At 42.6% G+C, this 23874-nt stretch overlaps 1 protein-coding gene across 6 annotated transcripts in view; it reads left to right on the plus strand.

Moving 5' to 3' along the window:
* Positions 1 to 23874, plus strand: part of LOC143982594 (protein phosphatase 1 regulatory subunit 12B-like) — a 121868-nt gene that overhangs the window by 20115 nt on the left and 77879 nt on the right. For all 6 annotated transcript variants that reach the window (XR_013274486.1, XM_077481456.1, XM_077481458.1 and 3 more), the window contains exon 2: positions 23479 to 23495. Coding sequence is in view for 4 of the 6 variants with exons in the window: in XM_077481456.1 (XP_077337582.1) it covers positions 23479 to 23495 (17 nt within the window). In the remaining 2 variants the exon portion in view is untranslated. The remainder of the gene's footprint in view (positions 1 to 23478; positions 23496 to 23874) is intronic.

The following is a 23874-nucleotide window of genomic DNA, read 5'->3' on the forward strand; positions in this document are numbered from 1 at the left end:
ATGTTACACCTTTGAAGCAATTTGTGGACTCTAGATGCCTCAAGCTTCCTGGGCTTCAAAGGAGTAAGAAGCTAAGATTTCCCCTGTGTGCATCAGCTGAAGCCAGCCCTGTACCCTGTGTCCCGAGGGGGGGGGGGCCTCCATGTGCTTTTGTAATATGGCATCACAGGCTGACAATGAGGAGGCTGTTGGCGCGATGCTGCCTGGCCTCCTGGAGGTTGTGACGGCTATCGCCACCTGCCAGACCACACTCATCTCAAAAATGGAGGCAGTTCAGATGGATGTGGGCTCCATCTACATAAAATCCATACCAGACTTGCTACCTCTGAACAGCGGGTTGGTGCTGTGGAGGACTCTATGTCCAAACACTCTACTGCTATTTGTGAACTGCAAACCAAGATCAGAGCCATTGAAACAGGGCAGAAAACGCTGAGAATCGGAGTTGCCGCAGCAACCTCCGGATCATAGGGCTTTCGGAGAGAGTAGAGGGTAGAAATCTATCTTCTTTACAGAAGACCTACTGTATACCCTTCTACCGGCAGCTCAGCTCTCCCCATACTTCACAGTAGAAAGCGCACATCGGGTGCTGCCCAGACCTGGTCCGGAGCTGCTCAACTTTCAGGACCAAGATGAATTACTTAGAGCCACCCAAGTGGCATCAGAGTTGCCTTACCACAAAAATTAAGCTCTTGATGTTCCCAGATTACACCATGGAGACCAGAGGAAACGCCTCTCCTTTGATGCAGTCAAGGCTGCCATATGGGCTAAAGGCATTCCATACAATATCCTGTTCCCAGCTAAGTTGAGGGTGGTTGAAGTCAGACCCACTAATTCTAAGGACACTGCTGCATGACTGGAAATGCTACATAGTGATGCTGACACCCATGAGAGCTATATTTTCTGCATAGCAAGCCCAGCTTGCCTGTTACTATGTGCAGCAGGGTTTCTCCACTGTTCCAATATGGTTGGCTCATTGTTCTGACAATCATTGGACATTGTTTGATGGCTGGGGGTAGTTGAAGATGCCTCCTTCATCTCCATTACCAGGGCCTGAGCTGCTGTTCGCCATCGGAAGTACGGACTGGTAATACACTGTTTGTTCTGTTATCGCTGCCAGTTTGCGTCAACTGACTTTAAGCTTGTGCCCCTGGGTTAATCCAGGACTAATAGATAGATTAATGCACAGCATGAACCCCCCCCCCAAACACACATATTGCTGCACATCTCAAATCCCTGCCAGCACTGCCATGCATCACAACTTTCATTGCCAGTACTGCCACTCATCCCCCCCCCCCACTCCCCACCAAGGAGTAACAGAAGGAATAAAAATAGCGAATACATGAAAGGGAGAGGAAAAGAGGGGGAGGAACAAAGAAAAAGGAGTGAAAGAATAACAAGAAAGGGCTAGAGAGGGATGGGGGGGGGGGGGGGGGGATAAGAAATTGGGATAGAGCAAGAAAGAACAGAGTTGTACATCCTAAAATGTACCATAAAAGGGTTTTACTACTGTACAAGTGGAAGGGACTCGGGAAGCGCTAAATGTCCATTAAGGGTACAAACTACTTGTCTTGGGTGCTGGCAACCCACACTGCGAAAAAAATTATTTTACTGTTGGGGTCCCCGCAATTTGGGGAAATTTTTATCAGGAGGTCATGGCACTAGCAAGGTTGGGAACCACTGCCTTAGAGCAAGGATTCGTACAAACGACACTTTCTCTGATTTTTTTTTTTCTTTCTCCACCAGAGAGGGACCTGCCAGGGTTGCCTTCTGTCACCTAGCCTATTTGCGCTGGCAATCTTGGTACGAGGTTCTAGGTGTATTCAGGGACTACAGGTTGTCTCTGTGGAGGCAATTTTGCTCTGTGGATGACAGGTTGTACCTGCATAATGCAAATTCTTCCTTTACAGGCGGCCCTTGAGGCTTTCAATTGGGGTGCTTCTCGGGAGTCTGAATCAACTGGATTAAGTCTGTCCTTTTTCCTATCCACCCTCAGGCTAGGGTATCTGCTATTCAGACCCCCCTGTTGTGAGTAGAGGCGTTTAAATACCTGGGGATCAACATTACACGAGACTTGTGATCCTTCCACTGCCTTAATCTTCTCCCTAGAATTATGCAACCTAAGGAACACTGCTCAAGCTGGATAAATGTACCACTCAACCTTTAGTCAAACCTCTCTCTCCTCGCTGTATTTAGCGCTTCTCAGCCTGGACTCCTCACCCCCCCCCCCCCCCAAATGTAGGTGCTATGGGAAAAGTGGAGGATGGATGTTCCAAGTCTAGACAGGGAAACGGGGAAGAGTGTTTCTGAAGATGGCTCCAAATTGGTGGTCTTCCCCCTATGGTGAAATTTTGGATAATCTATTGATGCAGTATTACCCATTTGTAAGCCGACATATTAACAAGGGATGTCCTCAGAAATACGACCGAGTTTGGCAGCCATGGACAGAACACAATTCATCTTTTAATTGGCTCCCTGGTTGTCCATCTTCACCCGGATAAGTGGACGCAAGTTTAAGCCAGGAATGGTGGTTTGCGACAATGGCACCAACCTCCTCTCCACCCTCTGACAGGGATAACTGACCCATGTGCCCGGTTTGGCTCATGTCCTTAACTTGGTGGTGCAGCGGTTCTTGGGCAGGTACCCAGGCTTACAGGATGTCCTGAGGCAGGCCAGGAAAGTCTATGTGCATTTCTGCCGCTCATATAATGCCAGTGCTTGGCTGGCTGACCTCCAAAAGGAATTTAACCTGCCCAAGAACCGCCTAATCTGGGACATGCCCACCAGGTGGAACGCAACGTTGGCCATGCTGCAGTGGCTGCACACGCAGCAGAGGGCTATTAATGAGTACCTGTGGGACTATGGCACCAGGATAGGGTCAGGGGAGCTTGGGTTTTTTTTTTTTTTGATCAGGGATGCATGCACTGTCCTGTCACCATTTGAGGACACCACGAGGATGGTGAGTAGTGAGTGCATGTATCGGTGACGCTGTCCCTCTTGTTGGACCTGTTGGAGCACACGCTGCGTGGAATAATGGACAGGGCACTTGAGGCAGGAAGAGGAGGACTTCCTTACCTCTCAAGGCACCCTTTATCCAGACAGTGCTCCTGCGTCTCTGCCGATCACACAGGAAGAGGATGAGTAGGAGGAGGATTGTGTCAGCATGGAGGTGGAGCTTAGCAATCAGCAGCAGTCTTCAAGGGATCATTTACAGTCCGAAGAAACCCATGGACTTGTACGTGGCTGGGAGGAGGTGGATGCAGATCATGTCATCCTTAGTGACGCAGAGGACTCCGGACCGAATGCCTCAGCAAACCTTTGCTGCATGACCTCCCTGATCCTGCAAAGCCTGAGGAAGGATCCTTGTATTCATGGTATCAAGGACAGGGATAATTACTGGATGGCAACCCTCCTTGATCCACGTTACAAAGGTAAGGTTGCGGACCTTATCTTGCCGTTGCAGAGCATGAAACATCTTCGGGAGACCTTGCAGAGAGGTTTGTGCAACGCGTTTCCAGAGCCTGAGAGGTTACAATTCCCTGGTCCTCCTGGACAACGTGTTGCTGAGCCTTCAGTCAGTCACAGAAGGAGCGGTGGAGACTCCTATTTAAGAGGACCTGTCATGCTGTTTTCTATCACAAGGGATGTTTACATTCATTGTAATAGGAATCAATGTGACCCAAATTCTGTTTTACTTTTACACTGTTTTTAACAAAAAATAAGGAAAAAAAACATGTTTTTAACCTGTAAACACCAAGTCTGAACAAGAGGCCTGGTCTTTAAGTGGTTAATTGAGCAAGCTGAAGTTAGCTGATTGACTACTAGGCTTGTGCAATTCGTTTCATAACGAATCGAAATTCGGCCGAATTTTGCATCTTTCGGACATTCGGATGCATCCGAATATCCGAATAAAAAAATAACAAATTACAACGAATACGAAAGAAATATAACGAATGAATTCGACATGATTCGAAATTATTTCAACCGCATTCGAAATTATTTCAATATGATTCGACATTATTTCAACTGCATTCAAAATGATTTCAACATGATTCGACATTATTTCAACCGCATTCGAAAATATTTTGTGACCCGACTTTAGGGCCATGTATCTCGGGGTCACTTGGTGCTAGACACTTCAAATTTGTATATGTTGTAGTGCTAGTATTATTGTGTTTGCATACCAAATTTGGGATTTTCTAGCTATAAGTGACCCCGAGATATGTGGCCCCAAAATCGGGTCACAAAATGTTTTTAGTTATTAGAGCAGAGAATGACATTTTGCGACCCGAAATTTGGTATGCAAGCACAATAGTACTAGCACTACAACATATCCAAATTTGGAGTTTCTAGCACCAAGTGACCCCGAGATACATGGCCCTAAAGTCGGGTCACAAAATATTTTCGAATGCGGTTGAAATAATGTCGAATCATGTTGAAATCATTTTGAATCAGGTAGAAATATTTTCGAATTTGGTTGAAATATTTTCGAATGTGGCCGATTTTTCAAATTTGGTAGAAAACTAAACGAAATCCGAAAACGAATTTAAGGAAGTTAACGAATAGAAGTAAACAAAATTAATGAATTAACAAATTAAAACGAAATGAAACTAAACAAATTTTTTCCTTTTGCACATGTCTACTGACTACCATGCACAGCTGCACCGATTTTAGTAAATTTCCCCACAGTAGGCTATGTGTCCGTAAGGCAACACCTTTTTTATGTTCACGCTTAAAGCGGGAGTCCACCGGGACTCCGCGTTTTTTTTTTTTTTTTTTTTTTAAAGCCAGCAGCTACCAATACTGCAGCTGCTGGCTTTTAAAATAGTGACACTTACCTGTCCAGCGCGCCCGCGATGTCGGCACCCGAAGCCGATCGCTAGGTCGTCTGTCGGGTCCTGCCGCCGCCATCTTGGGTATGGGAATCAGGAAATGGAGCCTTTCGGCTTAATTTCCCGGTTCCCTACTGCGCATGCGCGAGCCGCGCTGCGCAATGAGGACAGTCCCCGCTGCCTCTGGGAGCTGTGTGTTTCCCAGCAGGCAGCGGGGCACTTGCTGAAGGGGGCGGGTGCTTGCGGAAAGGGGCGTAACGTACGCCCCTTTCCGCAGAGAGCTAGCCCGGAAGTGGGTGCAGTTACCTGGATTATCCAGGTAACTGCACCCCCCTCCCCCCTGAAAGGTGCCAATTGTGGCGCCGGAGGGGGGGAGGAATCCGATGAGCGGAAGGTCCATTTTAGGGTGGACCTCCGCTTTAATGCAGGCAAGAAAGAGAAAACCCCTGTCAGATTATTTTGTTGGCACCAGTGTCCTGCTTGTAAGATTTTTCCTTCAGTACTTGTCACAGGTACACAACAGGAAGTTTCCATCTCAGAATTTGTCAGAATTTGGACTTCTCCTTGCTCCTCATCTGGGATGTCTAACCCCACTATACCTATAGTCCTCTCAAAAACCTGCACTGAGAGGAATGAAGGTATACCAATAGGTGTCCTAAAGTACTTGCAGCCAATCTGCTAGCCGTACACTACCATTGGATTTTTAGCAGGCAAATTTCCCTACCCCAGTTGCTGAACCCTAAAAAGAAATTTGGTCCTGGCCATCCACATGCTCAGTGACTGAATGCTAACTTGGCCAAATTGCTAGCACTGCAACTTCTGCCTTTTCAGCTAGTAGACTCTGCCCCTACTGTGTACACCACCAGAAAAGTAGTAGCAACTGTACTATAGCTGCACTATATTGTGTACACCACAAAATGCACTGTAGATATAGGCTACAATGGATGCAGAATGGTGTGTGTGTGTGTGTGTGTGTGTGTGTGGATAGATAGATCTTTAAACTATGTGTATATGATATCAAATACACTGCCACTAACTGAATTGCCTGCTTAATCTAAATCAAGCTATCTCTCTGTCCATGCTAACAACACTACACAGGGCCGCTGTGTAGGCAGACTTGTATAGTGTGGGGCGTGGATTTAGTCCCCCTAAGCCATGATTGGCCAAAGGCACCCTGCCTTTGGCCACTTATGGCTCTCTTAGCAGAGGGCACTGGGATTGGCCACAGCATGCAAGTCAGGTGCATGCTTTGGCCAATCGTCATACAGCAATGCACTGCCATCTCACAGTGCATTATGGGGTGTATCACAGCGCTCACATTTTCCACAAATGCTCCATAATGTTTGCTGTTCTGCAAATGGGCAAACATCGAGCTCATCCCTACTGAGACTACATATCGGTGAACACCTGAGGGACATAAAAAGACCCCCAAATAGGACACCAGAGACAAAGGGAGAACCCACTGGCAAAACACTTTTAGTCCATCTGTTTTTCCTGCGTGATGGTCTTTAAATTGAAAGGAATCTTCGTACTAAATCTACCCCCTAGACCGGGTGATTTTGATTAAATACTGGATCTACAATTTAAATTTAACACTGAAAGGCTTGAACATTGAATGTAATTTGAAACTATTTCTTGATGATTGATTGAAATCAATAATCAAATAATACATACCTCCGTATCGACCTATGTATGACCTAAATTTTCTTCTCTCCTACCCTCTTTCCCCTTTATCCTATCTTTAAAGGGAATATTATTAAAGAAAATACAAAAATAAAAAATAAAATAAAAACTAACTAAATAGTAAGAAATTTCAGTGTATGATGAAATATGTAGACTAACCCCTTTTGCACTATACATACATCGCTATCACAGCCAAGTCAAAATCCTCCAAATATTAGTCTAAGTCTTATTTATTTGAAAAGACATGATGACAACACAAACAGGAGCTTAATCATCTTCATACCTGAAGGATATAAAAGGACTATTTGCATAACTCCCCCCCCCCATTCTGAAGAAGTCCACTGATTGGAGGACGAAACGCGTCAGTCTAGTGACATCATCACGTCATTCAATCCGGTCTTGGAACCCATGTACAACTAAGCAGATTCATAGCCAGTCAAGATCTTGATAATAGCCGTCCTGCTCTCCTTCTGGCTTAAAGAAATACATTGGCATGAGAAAAAACCCATGCTAATAATGCTACTTGCAGCATAAACATTCCTGAATACTTTCCTTGACTGACCAATATCCCAGTATTCAACTAACTTAAATAAATATCAGTCATCTGGACAAGCTAAAGCACCTGAGGAGAAGTTGAACAGTGAGTACCTATTCAGCGTAAAGCCGCTTGTAAATTCTTTTACAAACACTGAACTTATACTTGGCAAGCAATGACAGCAGATGTAGAGCATGAAAACTGTTGCTAAAGTAGCCTGTATATGGACACCTTGGATACTAACATTAATCTTTTGTATAAGGAAATTGGTTGTCTGAGTAAAGGGCACTTTCTGTGGAAGTAATTTTACAAAGTCAAAGATCTATAATTTCCCCGTTACACTCCCGCAATCAACTTCAAGGTTTTCGAAAACATCCTGTGAACACGCTTTTAATATTACCACGGATTTGTGTATTTTATATAACCATCAACTGTAGTTCTATTAGAGAATTTGGTAACACTGTGTCATTATTTACAGACTTAATATCTCCCTATGAAGATACTCTTCTAGTGAATTGAGTTATCGCCATTCACTTATAAATGGCCCATTCTTTCAATCAGAACCTTGGTTCCTAGAAAGAATTTGTTTACCGCAGTTATATGTGAAGTCACTGTTGGAGTCTGTCAATAATTTATTCTCCATAGTTCCAGTGAATTCATCATTTTGATTAAATCACCATCATTAGCTTGGGACATTCATACGTGTGTGTGTGTGTGTGTCTATATCTCTTTTAATATTTAAGAAAAAAATATATATATTTTTAGATTATATTAGTACATTTTCAACACGTGGGGTAACACTCCGGATTGTCTTTTTTATTAAATGTTTTTGATGTATTGAAAGTTTGAAGGTGTTACTATATGGAATCTACCATTTATACTTTTGATATTAAAATAACTGAATTGAACTGCTTGGTTACCAGTGCCTACCTCTTTGATAGTGTGTTCTTATCACTATCTTTTTCTTTTTGCCTAAAGTATTTGAGGCACAACCACACTTTAGAGGTGAGTCGGTAAATTATTTACCCCTCAAAGTTACGGTTTACACAAGTATTTAAGGAGCCTTCACTTTGTCCCTAGTCAATCACGCTAGATTATTTTGTAAAGGGCCTACAATGCTTAGACCTGACCTTTTTACTATTAATATAGTAGGATTTTTTTTTTTGGGGGGGGGGGGGGGGGGGTGGTTGTCCTATCTTTTGCAATCTGTCATTCATTCTGAATTTTTGTGCCCTTTATTACCTTTTTACATATTCTGTTATAGCGTTTAACATTTGAACGATGATGGTGTTTTTATTTTTTTTATTTTAGTGTCCCTAAATGGACACTGCTTTTAATTCTTGTCTTGCATTCCTTAACGGAACACATGCAGGGCATTGATACATGAACAACATCTCTAAAGTGGCACTTTTGCTTTGCTCCATATTGTTTGGATCACAATAAACCATGTAAGCAAAAAGGTGGTAGTGAGTGACCTTAATTATGGGGTGTTTAAAGAAATGTTCTTACTGCACCATACAATCAAATTCTGCTTCTCGTTTGCCCAATCCAATAAGGGAGAATGAAAGCTGATCTAGTTGTTATGTATAATGAGTGATACTTTCTGCAGACACATTCATAAAAATAACCATGTATATCCTCAGTCTTAGCCCTTGTACACACGGTCAAAAATTCTGACCACAAAATCCGTTGGATTTTTTTCCGACGGATTTTGTCCGAAACTGGTGTTGCATACACGCGGTCGGACAAAATTGTCGGAAAATCCGATCGTTCGGAACGCAATGACGTTTGTTTGTTCCAGCGGGACTACGTTCAACCTAGTAGCCAATAGCTTTGCTCTTTGATCTGAGCATGCGTGGCACTTTGTCTGATTGGAAAAAGTCCAGTCGGATTTTGTTGTCGGAAAATTTGAGATCCTGCTCTCAAATTTTTTTTCGTCTGAATTTCCAACGGAAAAAGTCTGATAGAGCCCACACACGATCGGATTTTCCGACAATATAATCTGATCGGACCATTTCCGTCGGAATTTCCGACCGTGTGTACAAGGGCTTAGTCTTCAGTATTTTCAGCAGCACCCTAGTGTTTTGTTTACGGTGTGTATTGCAAGGGGGGGGGGGGGGGGGGAGGCTACATTAACTGTAATATGAAAATATGGAATGGGACCATGCAAATCATTAATATTTACTTGTGGGGTAAACCCCCCCCCCCCGCCAAAAAAGGGGTTATTAGCCCTCCTATATACCGTGGCCAATACTATGTTTGTTTATTTACGACTGGTGTTGGATATTTCAAATTCATCTACTAGGTCTGTGTTTCTTCTTTCTTCTAGTGAGCACCTATCACCATTAAGTAAACACTAGCTGGTTTACAAGAAAGTTTGGTTGGCAGTAGCAGAAAGTTGATGTGCCAGTGACTATTTTTGGGCAAAATGCATTGCGTATCTCGTTCATTCTGTTTTGAATGTGTTTTTCTTGCCTGTGCTTTTTTTATTTTTTTTTTTTTTATTTTGTTATAGCCATAAATTAAGGGTTTTAGCACACTGTACATTGCCTTGGAGAATTGTGGTTTTTCAACCTCCTCCTTCCCCAGAGGACTGGAAAAGGTGTCTAATTGAACTCAAGTTATGTCCTATTTCCAAGAGAATAGCTACTAGATATTGTCCCTCTGGTACCGGACCCCGATGGATCTCCATCAGATGTACCCTTCCTCTCCCAGTGAGTGTTGGAGGTTTGAGAAGGTTGGTTCCCCCTTGCATATCTGGGGCATTCTGTGGCACTGCCTACTGGTAGCTTGCAACGCTATCTCAAGACACTATTAATGTCTCCCCCCCCCCCCCCATTGGAATTGGAACAGATACTTAACGAGATGGTCATGGAGACCGCCTCAATCCCAAACTGGTCAGCACCACCTGAACTTGTTGGAGGGCCTACAGCAATTCAGATGCTTTTCAATTCTTTATCTCCCAGAGATTGGCCTTATTTCTTTATACTTCTAGCATTTTTTCAAGCATTTCTCAGATTGCTCAATTATCCTATTTCTCTTTCCCCTTCTCCTTCACTGCCCCATTTTTTTTCTCCTCCATTTCTTTTCTCTCCCTTACCATCTTATACCTTGCTGCCACTATTGGCTTACCATTGTTTCTGGTATAAACAGTAAAGTTGGCAACCTATTCTGCGCCTTCCTTACATCTTTTTCTGTTTTTTTCAAGGGTATGTTATGCCGCTGTTATCTGCTTGAGTGATCACCCATGACATGTTTTTGCTCGGTTTTAAATTTTTAAAAATATGAAAAAGTATTGTTTTCTCCACACTACTCGGTGATCATGCAAATGAATGAATGATTTGTATAGCGCTACAAATGTGAACTGAATTGCCTCAAGGCGCTCGATCCATCCTGTGCTTCATGTTCTTTTGATTAACACAACTTACTGCAGCCAGCAGTGGCATGTGTTCCAACACCAATGGTAATAAAATTCCTTGAAAAAATGTAGCGCAATCACAATGTAATCAAAAACTCACTACTGACCTGCATTAATGTGCAAACTCAACTTCAATGCAACATGGCCTAATGGCATGTCATTTGTTGCACATGGATTCATATAATTTCAATTGTTGTTTCATGCCTTTTGTATTGGAATACTTAACTTAAAAAAGATAATTTTACCCAAAGTGGCTATTCAGTCCAACTGTAGTTGCTGACTTTTAATAATTAGACATTCAAATGTCTCAGGATCCAGCGCTGTTGGCGAGGAGGGGGAAAAGTGGAACTCTTTTGGGTGAATTTCTGCTTTAAATAAAGACTAGAGTAATATACTTTGACAAAGCAACTATTGAGCAATCCATTTTCATGACCCTGAGTGACTGCTGTACTGGTGGCCAACCCAGCTTAATATTTGGTGCTTTGAAATGTCGACGCGTACACAGTCAACATGTGTCTGATAACCTGGACATAGTTTTGATTACTGAATGACTTTCTATAGTGTTCTAGATGTTTGCAGTTTTTTTCAATCTGCCTTCTGTAGCAACTAATAACTGTGTCACAGATATGCAGACAAATGACAGTTGAGATTGGTATATAAAGAATCACATTTGTGTACTGCTTAATACGGATCGCATAACCAATTTCCACCCTGCTTTGTAAATTGGTTTACATGTTTCACACTAATAATATAAATATATATATATATATATATATATATATATATATATATATTTATATCTCACTTATTGCTAACTAATATTTAACAATGACTGTATAAACTTAATTGACTTTCTTTCATTTCACACTTTTGACATTTGTGTATTTCCTTATTTGTTTCTAATGCTGTGTCCTGGATACTTTTCATCTGTTTTGTCTGGTATAATCGCCCCTCTAAGCCTTTGTGCACACGGTCGGAGATTTCGATGGAATGTGTCCTATCGGACCGTTTTGTCGGATATTCCGACTGTGTGTGGTCTCCATCGGACTGTTTCCGTTGGAATATCCAACGGACCAACTTTTCCAACTTGCCGGTAAAATTTTCAGACAAAATGCTCCGATCGGACATACTCCGATCATGTGTAGCCTACTCCGACAGACAAAGTGCCAGGCATGCTCAGATCAAATTCCTAGACCAAAGCTATTGGCTACTAGCCTCAACGTAGTCCCGTCGTAACGAAATAACGTTATGTACAATCGGATTTTCCAACAACTTTGTCCGACCGTGTGTATGCAACAGTTTCAGAAAAAATCCGTCGGACAAAATCCATTCGACAAAATCCAATGGATTTGGTTGTCAGAATGTCCGACCGTGTGTACAAGGGCTAAGGGGTCCGTTTTATAAACGTTGAGTGCAATTAAACAAGCTCTGCTTTTTATTTGTCTAGTGAATGTTGCAGAATGACTGCAAATTAAAGTGGAACATCACTCTCAAAAGAAACATTGACTATTTTCAATTGTGAATAAATTAAAGTATATTACATATACTTGTGTTGGACTGGGTTCACACTAGCCGCAGCTCGCAGCAAGGGGTCCGGTGTGTCCCCGTTTTCTGTTTCAGGGGCGATTTGGGTCTGAATTTTTGCCTAAATTCAGACCTGAAACTGAGCGAAAAATGCACAGGACCTTTTCCAGTGTGGACTGCATGCATTGAGAGCTGGTCACAATCTCCTGTCATGTGAATTGGATGCAGCAAAACCCACATCCAATTAGCATAAGTGTAAACCCAGCCTTAAACTGTGTAGTGTGGTTGTTCTGTTTTATTTTATTTTTTATTTCAGTTACTTCCTTGTTTCCAGGCCTGGGCAAATCATGTCCTACATCCAAGGTGGGGAGGGGGTTCTCAGCTATGCACACCCTACTGCCTGATGCCCGAGTTAAGGGCAGATGGATCCCAGGAAGTAAATGCTACATGAATTTTATTTTCATTGAAATGATTAGTGGCAAGGATGGGAAGTGTCATCATAATGGGGATTTTAATTATCCAGACATAAACTAGATGGAAAGAACCGCGCATCCATCTAAGGCTCGCCAGTTCCTAAATTTTTTCCAGGACAATTTAATGGGTCAGATGGTAATCAGTAGGTCTAGTAACACATTTACCAACAATACAGATCTGATCGCGGATGTGGAAATATAGGGCAATTTAGGAAACGGTGATCACGGGTCAATTCGTTTCAGTATAAATCGCACAAACAGGAAACCTAAGCGTAATACAAAGACACTGAATTTCAAAAGAGCCAACTTCCTTAAGCTACGATCCTTACTAGAAGATACATTTTAAAGAGCTGATAAAAGTCCTGGGTGGCTTAACTCCAACGTAAAAATGCACATAAAAGCAAAGGTGAAGGCCTTCAAAAAATACAAGGTTGAGGGATCATCAGCAGCATTCCAACTTTACAAAGAATGCAACAAGAAATGTAAGGGTGCAATCAGGGCAGCAAGATAGAACACAAAAGGCACATGGCGGAGGAGAGTAAATAAAATCCCAAGAAATTCTTTAAGTACATAAATAGTAAGAAAGAGGAGGTCAGATCATATTGGTCCCATAAAGAATGATGAAGGGAGTCTGAAGCGGGGGCTTCAGTAGCCAAAACTGCAATGTTTATCCTCATGACACATCACAGGAAGCACCCTCATGGCTAACATAGGACAGAATTAAAAATAGACTTGAAAAACTTAACATCACTGGGACCAGATGGCTTGCACCCGAGGGTCCTTAGGGACTCGGTCAAGTTATTGCCAGACCATTGATCCCAATTTTTACTGACTGGAATGGTACCAGCTGATTGGAGAGAAGCCAATGTAGCACCGATATTTAAAAAAAAGGGCCAAGCTACATCCCTGGGAATTACAGACCAGTTAGCCTAACATCGATTGTATGCAAGCTCTTGAAGGGGACGATGAAGGACTATATACAAGAGTTTAGTAACGACAGCAGTATCATTAGCAGTAATCAGCATTGGTTTTGCAAGAATGATTTCATGAAGAATCGATCTATTAACCTTCTATGAGGAGGTGAGCTGCCATCTAGATAAAGGAAGGCCCGAAGACATGGTGTATCTGAATTTTGCAAAAGCATTTGATACAGTTCCCCATAAACATTTACGGTACAAAGTAAGGTTTGTTGGCATGGACCATAGGGGGAGTACATGGATTGAAAACCGGATACAGGGGCGAGTTCAGAGGGTAGCGATAAATGGGGAGTACTTGGAAAGGTTCGGGGGGGGGGGCAGTGGGACCAATCCTATTTAATTTATTCATAAACGACCTGGAGGATAGGATAAACAGCTCAATCTCTGTATTTGCGGACGATACTCCTAAGCTAAGCAGGGCAATAACTTAGGATGTGGAAACCTTGCAAGAAGATCTGAACAAATGAATGGAGTGAGCAACTACATGGCAAATGAGGTTTAATGTAGAAAAATGTAAAATGATGCATTTGGGTGGCAAAAATATAAATGCAATCTACTCACTGGGGGGAGAAACTCTTGGGGAATCTAGGATGGAAAAGGAGCTGGGGTCCTAGTAGATGACAGGCTCAGCAATGGCATGCAATGCCAAGCTGCTGCAAGCAAAGCAAACGGAATATTGGCATGCATTAAAAAGGGGATTAACTCCAGAGATAGAATAATTATTTCATGCTACAAGACTCTGGTCCAGCCACACCTCGAGTATGCCATACAGTTCTGGGCACCAGTCCTCAGGAAGGATGTGCTGGAACTGGAGAGAGTCCAGAGAAGGGTGACAAAACAAATAAAGGGACTGGAGGACATTAGTTATGAGGAAAGGTTACGAGCACTGAACATATTCTCTCTGGCGAAGAGACGCTGGAGAGGGAATATGATTTCAATGTACAAATACCGTACTGGTGACCCCAGAGTTACATAGTAGGTGAGGTTGAAAAAAGACACAAGTCCATCAAGTCCAACCTATGTGTGTGATTATATATCAGTATTACATTGTATATCCCTGAATGTTGCGGTCATTAAGGTGCTTATCCAATAGTTTTAAAAAATCCAAGGGTCTTGTTTTGTCCCTCCTTTGTTTCCCTGGGGGGATGCAAGGGACCCTGTGCCACACAGTTAAGTTTAAACTTAAAGGAAGGTGTGTTTGTATCTGTATGTGGTGACTCAGTGGGGGAGAGTCACTAGAGGACACTGCGTTAAAAAATATAGGAGCTAAAGGGTTAGCTCTTCTCTTTTGCAGCTGACTTTTTTTTTTCTAGGGGTTTGTGTGTGTGTGTGTGTGTGTGTGTGTGTATACATACATACATACATACATACATACATTATTTTTTTTTATTTTTAATAGAGGGCTTGTTTTGATGTATTTCAGGCTAAAGTCAAGCATTCCTCCTAAGAGGAAGTGACCATCTTGCAAAAATACTCTTAGGGAATCATGGGTTAAAGAGTTATGCAGGACCTTCATAGCAGATCTAGTTAGGGAGCAAACATCCCCAGCTACACCTGCTACTCAGGAGAATTATTAAACTCCTTCTGGAAAGAACTAGCGGACACTTTTCTGGATAAACATCTGGCGGCGCAACCAAGCAGTAGTGCCAATTCGCCATCCTGTTCTCGTCCACGTATTTCTGTACCCAGAAGGGTCAGTGATTCAGAGGACGAAGAGTATTTCCCCAGGTTCAGAGGAAGAAGAGGATGAAGAAAAGTTTCTTCTCGCTATAGATTGATTGATTGTTTTTAGAAGACCATACCATACATACAACTCTAAACATCAAGGAGGACAAGGCTCAGCTGTCCTTGCACGATAAAATGTTCCAGGGCATGGGGGGAAGAGAAACATCAGGTATTCCCAGTGCATACGTTTAAATCCGAAATGGTGAAAAGAGAATGAAAGGACCCAGGCCCCTTTTTTCTCTAAATCTCTCAAACGAAGATTCCCTTTCGTGATCAGGTCTGGCATAAAAATCCAAAGCTTGATGCAGCTTTTTCACAGGTGTCAAGGAACACAGACTTGGCCTTCGAGGATATGGGCGTCATGAAAGACCCCATGGACAAGAGGACAGACTCCCTATTAAAAAAAGCATGGGATTCAACTCTAGCCAATTTAAAACCAGCTATGGCATCAACTGTGGTGGCCAGAAATCTGTAACATTGGCTCAAGCAATTAAAAACACACATCAAAGCAGGAACTTCTCGCAAGGACCTGTTAGACACTCTGCCTGTACTACAAAAAGCCGCAGGGTACATGGCAGATGCCTCTGCCAAATCTATTAAAATGTCAGCAAGATCCGTGGCCCTGGTAAACTCGGCTCGCAGAACCTTATGGGTTAAAATGTGGTCAGGGGATACGGCCTCAAAGGCAAAATTATGTGGGTTACCCTTTGAGGGGAACTTAGTATTTGGTCCTGATCTGGAAGCCGTACTCGCTAGAATGGCTGATAAGAAAAAGGCCTTCCTAATAAAAAAAATAGTTCCACAGACCAAGAAGAATTTTCATTCTTTCGACAAACCAAAGATAAGGAGACTGGGTATAAAAGACCCTGGAGGTCCCAAAGAGGAAGGGGGAAGTCAGGGGTACTATTCCGACCTCCTGACCAAACCACAAAGAACCAGTGACAGTCCTCCGACTGTGCTAGGAAAGTTGCAAGCCTTGTTTTCCACAGTGGGATTCGGTGACCTCCAGTCCATTCGTCCCCAAGATAAGAGGGCTACATACTGGAATTCTTTCAATCCCCTCCAAATCACTTTTATGTAACCCCAGGACCTAGAAAAATCTCTAGGAATGGCAGCACTACTTCAGGAACTCATCCAACAGAGGGTGATTATAACTGCTCCCCCCCCCCCCCAAGAGGAAGGGAAAGGGTGCACATATTCCTAGTAAGGAAACCATCAGGGAAATTCCATTTAATCTTAAACCCCAAAATACTTAACAAATCAATCGGATACAAAAAGTTCAGGATGGACACTATTTTCAGTAAAAAATCTGCTGATGCCAGGCTGTCTTTTGGCATCAATAGATCTGAGGAATGCGAACCTGCACGTGCCAATAGCTCCAGTATCGCAGAAGTACCTACGATTAGCAGTCAAGACCAGAGACTCAATCTCACATCTATAGTTCAGAGCCCTCCCTTTCAGCCCATTGTCCTCACCAAGGATATTTACAAAAATTATAGCAGAGGCCCTAGCACCCCTCAGATTAAAGGGGATATCAATAGTTCCATACTTGGACGACCTTCTACTATTTGCCAGAACAAGAAAGATCTAGAAGAGATGAGAACACACTTGGAGAGTCTCGGCTGGATCATCAGCAAAGAAAAATCGATTATGATCCCATCCCAGACAAAGTTTCTGGGGTATACCATCAGTTCCATTCAGGAAAAAAGTAAAAGAGTAAAAGAGAGAGAAAGTCCAAAAGGCAGAAAAAGGGATTAAAAAAAAATCTGCAAATTTCAATCAGGGTAGCAATGTCAGTTCTAGGCCTCCTCACGTCTTCAATACCAGCAGTGCAATGGGCATGTCTTCATGCAAGAGATTGATCAGGATCCCTCTTCAAGTTCAGAGAAAGCTATGGAGGTGGAGGAGTCGGCCAAATCCGGACAAGGGTCTACTCTGGACTTTTCCCATAGATCAAAGACTGACAACAGATGCAAGCTTCTGGGGTTGGGGTGCCCATCTGGACGACAGATGGCCCAAGGAGCATGGACAACCAGAGGCCAGGAGATCCTCTAATTGGAGGGAGTTGAAAGCCATTCTCCAGGGTCTATGGGCTTTCAGGGAACAAGTTCTAGGTCACCACATTCAGGTGTTGTTGGACAATACCACAGCAGTGGCCTATATAACAAGACATGGAGGCACGAGGAGCAGAGTGTTTCTCTCCACAGCCCTCCAGATTATGTCTTGGGCCAAATCCAATCTAGCATCCCTGACAGTGGTACACCTAAAGGGAGACCTGAATCGGATTGCAGAGTTCCTAAGCAGGGAAAGGGTACTGGAATTGGAGTGGAGTCTGAATACAGAGGTATTCCAGTGAATAGCAGAAAGATCGGGAACTCCCCAAATAGACCTGTTTTGCATCCCATTCCAATACAAAGGTAGAGATTTCAAATGATTCCATTAGTACTAAAAAAAGCTGCAGAGGGAGTACACGACAATGATTTTAGTAGCCCCGTTCTGACCGAAAAGGGCATGGTTCTCAACCATGCAGAAGATGGCAGTGGAACCCCACTGGTTTATCCAGACAGTCTAACCCAGGGGCCCCTTCAACATCTCAATATCGAGCACCTCAGACTTGCTGCTTGGTTACTGAGGAGCAGATCCTAAAAAGTAAGGGCTTGCCTAAGCTAGTTTCACCATTACTACACAGCCAAAAAAAGGCCACTAGAGCAATTTATTTTAAAACGTGGAAATATATTAATTCCTGGTGCGCTAAAGGAAATTATTTCTGTGTTAGAATTCCTGCACGTAGGAATGGAAAAAGAGTTGGCGACTAGCACCCTAATGGTTCAATTGGCCGCTCTTTTGGTGTTCCTCGAGACCATTATCCCAGGACCTGCTGCTTATTAGAGTTTTTTTTTTTTTTTTTTTTTCTTTTTGTTTTTTTTAAGGCGCTGACCAGAGCTAGGCCATTTTTTTTTGTTTTTTGTTTTCCCAAAAATCAGACTTCTCTGGTTTTGCAGGGTCTGACTAAAAGACCCTTCGAACCTTTGGAGGAAGCCACAATTACATTTTTGTCGCTCAAATTGGCACTTTTATTGGCAGTCACTTCAGCCAGGTGGGTGAGCGAATTGCAAGCCCTGTCCATTATTGAAACTTTCTGTTCTAATAACACAAGCGAATTCAGAAAATCTAATTCACTGTTTGTACTATTCTCTGGTCTACGTAAAGGATATGGTGCTTCCAAAAACACTATAGGTATATGGCTACGAATGTCCATCAGTGAAGCCTATAACGTTTCAGGGGGAGACCCTCCTGCAGGAGTAAGGGCTCATTCAACCGGGCAGTAGCAGCATTCTGGGTGGAACGGGCAAGGGCTTCTCCAGGATGGATCTTCAAGGTGAATATGTGGACAAGCTTCTCCACTTTTACCCGCCATTACAGGTTTGATTTTCTCTTTGCATCAGAGCAATCATTTGGCAGAAATGTCCTACAGGCGGTGGTCCCAGCCTAGAGTAAGTACTCCTTATCTCCAAGTGCTGTCCTGAAAGACAAGGTGAGAAAACCATTAGTTAGTCTTACCGGTAACGGTATTTCTACGAGTCTTTCAGGACAGCACCGATGACCCACAGTAAAAGTTATTATAAAACGTGGTGTTATTGCTATGTTCTGCTTATCTAATTTCAGCATGGCTGGAGGTACTCTAAAACAACTGAGGCCATGATGGAAGTGTCCGTTCTATAAAGAAAACTGACTGCAGTATTTCCTGGGAAAGTGGGTGGAGCTGCGCTCTCTCCAGGTGCTGTCCTGATAGACTTACCGGTAATTGTATTTTTAAGAGTCTAACTAACTCTTCTAATTTTAATGAGTGGCCACGTGTCTTGTTAAACTCCCTTCCGCGAAAAGTTTTAACCCTATTGTGGGGTTGCCATCATGGTATTTATAAATTTAAATCATATCCCCTCTCAAGCATCTTCTCCAGAGAGAATAAGTTCAGTGCTCGCAACCTTTCCTCATCACTAATATCCTCCAGACCCTTTATTAGCTTAGTTGCCCTTCTTTGTACTCGCTCCATTTCCAGTACATCCTTCCTGAGGACTGCTGCCCAGAAATGTTCGCTCTTTAAAATTTGTTAACCAATGGGATGCATTGGCTAATTCCCTTATTTAATATGTTCTTAAAGCAAACCCATCTCTCCTCTGTGTTCTTTGTTCCTAAGATTTTATCCCAATTCATGCCTTCTAACAAGGTTCGTAGTTTAGAGAAGCTGACTCTTTTGAAATTCAGTGTCTTTATATTCCCCTTATGTTACCCATTTGTGTGATAATTTTTTTTTTTATACTGAAGCCAATTGACCTGTGATGGCTGTTTCCTAAATCACCCCATATTTCCACATCCGTGATCAGGTTTGTATTGTTGTTGGTAATCAGTAGATCCAGTAACATTTTATTTCTAGTTCGTGTATCTACCGTTTGAACCATGAAATTGTCCTGCAAGACATTTAGGAACTGGCGAGCCTTGGACGAATGCGTGGTTCCCTCCGCCCCGTCTATGTCTGGATAATTAAAATCCTCATTATGATAACACTTCCCATCCTTGCTGCTAATCCAACTTGTGATCGGAGATCCATCTCCCCCAGGTTAGGGGGGCCTATAGCATACTTCCAGTAAGATTTTTCACTTGGCTTCATCCCTTTAGAGCTCTAACCATAAGGATTCCACCTCTTGCCTAGCTCCTTTAGGCCCCTTTCACACTGGGGCGTTTTTCAGGCGTTACAGCGCTAAAAATAGCGCCTGTGTAGCGCCTGAAAAAAACCGGCCCCTTTCACTCCAGTGTGAAAGCCGGAGGGCTTTCACACTGGAGCGGTGCGCTGGCAGGACAGTGAAAAAAGTCCTGCTAGCCGCATCTTTGGAGCGGTGAAGGAGTGGTGTATTCACCGCTCCTACCCATTGAAATCAATGGGACAGCGCGGCAATGCTGCTGGCAAAGCGCCGCTGCAGCGGCGCTTTGCGGCGCTTTGCGGCGCTTTGTGGGCGGTTTTAACCCTTTTTCGGCTGCTAGCAGGGGTTAAAACCACCCCGCTAGCGCCCGCAGACCGCCGCTAAAGCGACGGTAAAGCGCCGCTAAAAATAGCGGCGCTTTACCGCCGATGCCCGCACCGCCCCAGTGTGAAAGGGGCCTTGGTGATGTCATCTCTCACATTCACTTGTACATTTTTCTTGATATATAGGCATACCCCCTCCCCCTGTTTTACCCCCTCTCTATCCCTGCGATAAAGGGTATACCCTTGAATGTTTGCCAGCCAATCATGAGAGTTGTTGAGCCAGGTCTCTGAAATTCCCACAAAATCCAAATCCTCCTTTGTACAACAGTATCTCTAGTTTACCCATCTTGTCCACCAGGCTCCTGGCATTGGTGAACATGCTACATAGTTTAGACCCCACAATAGGGATAAAACCATTAAAAGAACCTTAAACTACGTAGAGGGTTCTTTACTGTAAGAGCGGTAAGGATGTAGAATTCTCTTCCATAGGCAGTGTTTTCAGCAGGTAGCATTGATAATTTCAAAAAACTATTAGCTAAGCACCTGAACGACCACAACATACAGGGATATACAATGTAATACTGATACAAAATCGCACACATAGGTTGGGCTTGGTGAACTTGTGTCTTTTTTCAAAGTCCCCAACTATGTATTTATGTAACTATAAATTATCTGTCCTTGCTTGGGATGGCCACAGCCAGAAATGCTAGGGGTGTTTTTCAAAGTGATTTCAGCAAAATAATGCATAGAGACCTAAATTAATGGGTGGGTTTACTTTTGTATATTGTAAAGTGATTGTAAGGGTTTTTTTATTTTTATTTTAAACAAACATATATGTATCTCCACTGTGCAGCTCGTTTTGCACAGAATGGCCCTGACCCTGCTCTTTTGGGGTCCCCCGGAGGCTCCTCCCCACATACAACCCCCTCTGATAAGTGCTTCCCCCAAGGGCACACTGCGTCTATAGACACAGAATGCTAGACTCGGCCCCGGAGTCATTGGATTTGATTGACATCAATCTATCCAATCAAGAGATGGGAGCCCATGGAGAGATGAACAGCATGTCCTAACTGACTGAGTGAGTGAAGGGGTTCAGTAAGTAAAACGAGGGGGCAGGTGACAGACCTTTAAGACCCTTTTAAGTAGCATTTTTGGTTTGTGGTGCTCAGATCAACGCTGGACAAGGCCCAGGCCTAGGGCAGCATGGACAGAGTCCCCGGCAGCTTGCGCTACACTGTTAGTCTTATGGGGTGGACTGGGCTGAGGGGCAGATTAGTCTAGCTCCCCCATAAAGTGGCCGCACTGTTTCCACTATGCAGAGGGCCATCATTCCACAACTGTGTGTGGGGGGGGGGGGGGGTGCCGCTTCTAATTTTGACTGCTCTATCATCCTGGACCACAAACCTTCCTCACTGTGCTATGTTTTCTGCTGCACCATTGGCATGATTATATCTTCTTAATCCTCTCCATAAAACTATCAGAAATTTGTGCAAGTATTTTTTTTTTTCTCATTTTGGATGGAATAAGGGAGGGTTATAGCCCCTGGCAGTTTATTTTTTTACCATCCCTGTCCCATTGCAGAGATTTCACTTCCTGCCCAAAAGCCAAATGGAGTGAGCGCAAATCTATGCAAATTAAGGGAATCCATTGCCTCCCCCCAGGCAATGGAACTCAGAACTAGTGTCCCCACTAGCAATATCAGGGTGGGTTTTCAACAGCAAGGGGTGTGGCCTTGACAGGAAGGGGTGGGTCAAATTTAAACTAGGGGGTGCACGAGTTTATTCAGGCCTAGGGCAGCACAAAACCTAAATACACTACTGGCTCAGATGCAGTGTAGTTCTACTTCAAGACATAAATCGAATCCTATGTGTATTCGTGTTTTGAACGTGGCAGAAGACCTATTATTAGACATATAAATCAAAACATTAGAGACCCCAGTATCAACATAAATGGTTTGTGAACCATTATGCAACACCCGTGTGCATCAAAGTTCAAGGGTGAATACACCGATATGCTACTGTTGAAGTTCTCCAAAAGAGAATTCATAAAAAGTTGAATGAATTAAGTATTTAGATGAGGATAGAGTGCATCAAATCACCAATAGGGTTTCCAAATCGTGACACCACCACCAGATCCTTTAAAGAGTAGCCAGAAAACCTTGGCCAAGATATTCTTAGGACTCTCCCGCAGGATCCCCTCAAAGGTTCTGGATATGCACCGAAATTGTTATCTCTGTAGTATCCAGGTGCAGCTGCAATCAACATAAAAGAAGCTCCATAGTGTAAAACTTTACTTTGTTGTAAAGATAGATTACTATCTTTACAATAAAGTTAATAGTGAGGTTTTACACTGTGGAGCTTCTATGTTGATTGTGGCCACACCTGGATACTACCGAGCTGAGAATTTCAGTGCATATCCATAACCTTTGAGGGGATCCTGTGGGAGAGTCCTAGGAATACCTTGGCCAGGGTTTTCTGGCCACTCCTTAATTAAAGGATCTGGTAAGCCACATGTTTAAGGTGGTGTTGTCACGATTTGGAGACCCTATCTGTGATTTGGTGCACTCTATCTTTATCTGAATACTTATGAGGAGGATTTGTTTCAAACTTTTATGAACTTTCTTTTGAGAACTTCAACATCATATCAGTGTATTTCCACTTGAATTTTGATGCATACGGGTGTTACATAATTGTTCACAAACTGTCGCTACTGGGATTTATAATGTTTTGATCTATAATCACATGATTATAGCGCAGCTTTTTTTTTTCCTAACTTAATTTGAGAATCTCTCAGCACAGCTGCTACTTTCCTATTTCATATATATATATATATATATATATATATATATATATATATATATATATATATATATATATATATATATATATATATAAAATGTATGCATTATTTATATTTGTCGCTGTTGTTTAGTTTTCTAAGTGCAGTTTTTGAGTTAGGATAAGAAGGGCCATTATATCTCCAGAAGAGATTACTGAATTACACAAATCATTGGGTGTTTGCTTTTAGTTGTACTTTGTTAGAAAAGCCAGATGCTGGAATAATACAGTTTTGGGCAAATGCTCATAAACAGTACTTTTTTAAATGGGTTGAATTTTATTTAATGGCAAATGTTTTTTGTGAAAGTTGAGTTTTGGCTAATATATTTGATCTGTCTTATATACACCATTGGTGTAAAGTGAGTGGTAGTCCAGTAAATAAAATGTAACTATTGTGCTTTGTATTTTAAAATTATTAATCTTGCCAGTACTAAACTGTTTGTCTTTTTTACAGCATGAAAGAATAGGAAGGTAAGATAATTTTGATCTATGCTCATTACATCAGTTGAATCATGTCATTACTGTGTATGTAATATGACAGCAATTGTCAATGTATAACTATACAAAAACTGGATTTTTGAACTTTCCTGTAAAATCCATTTCGGAACAAGAGCAGGCTTAATAAATCATGACCACCTTGGTTATACGCCAACTTTAGGAGAATGGATATTAGAAACAAAAACAGGAAATCCTCCCTATATATAACCCCATCCCCCAGCGAGAGTATAGGTTTTGGAGCAAGCAGTGAACCCCTAAAAGAGAAGGACCTCTGTGGCCCATAATGTACTCCAAGAAATGGGTTTTACAGGTAGGTACTAAAATACAATCTTTTTCATGCATCAAGGGACAC

The sequence above is a fragment of the Lithobates pipiens genome, unplaced genomic scaffold (genome assembly GCF_037356315.1).
Source record: "Lithobates pipiens isolate NorthernLeopardFrog02 unplaced genomic scaffold, aLitPip1_a1.2 Scaffold_16, whole genome shotgun sequence".
NCBI lineage: Eukaryota > Metazoa > Chordata > Amphibia > Anura > Ranidae > Lithobates > Lithobates pipiens.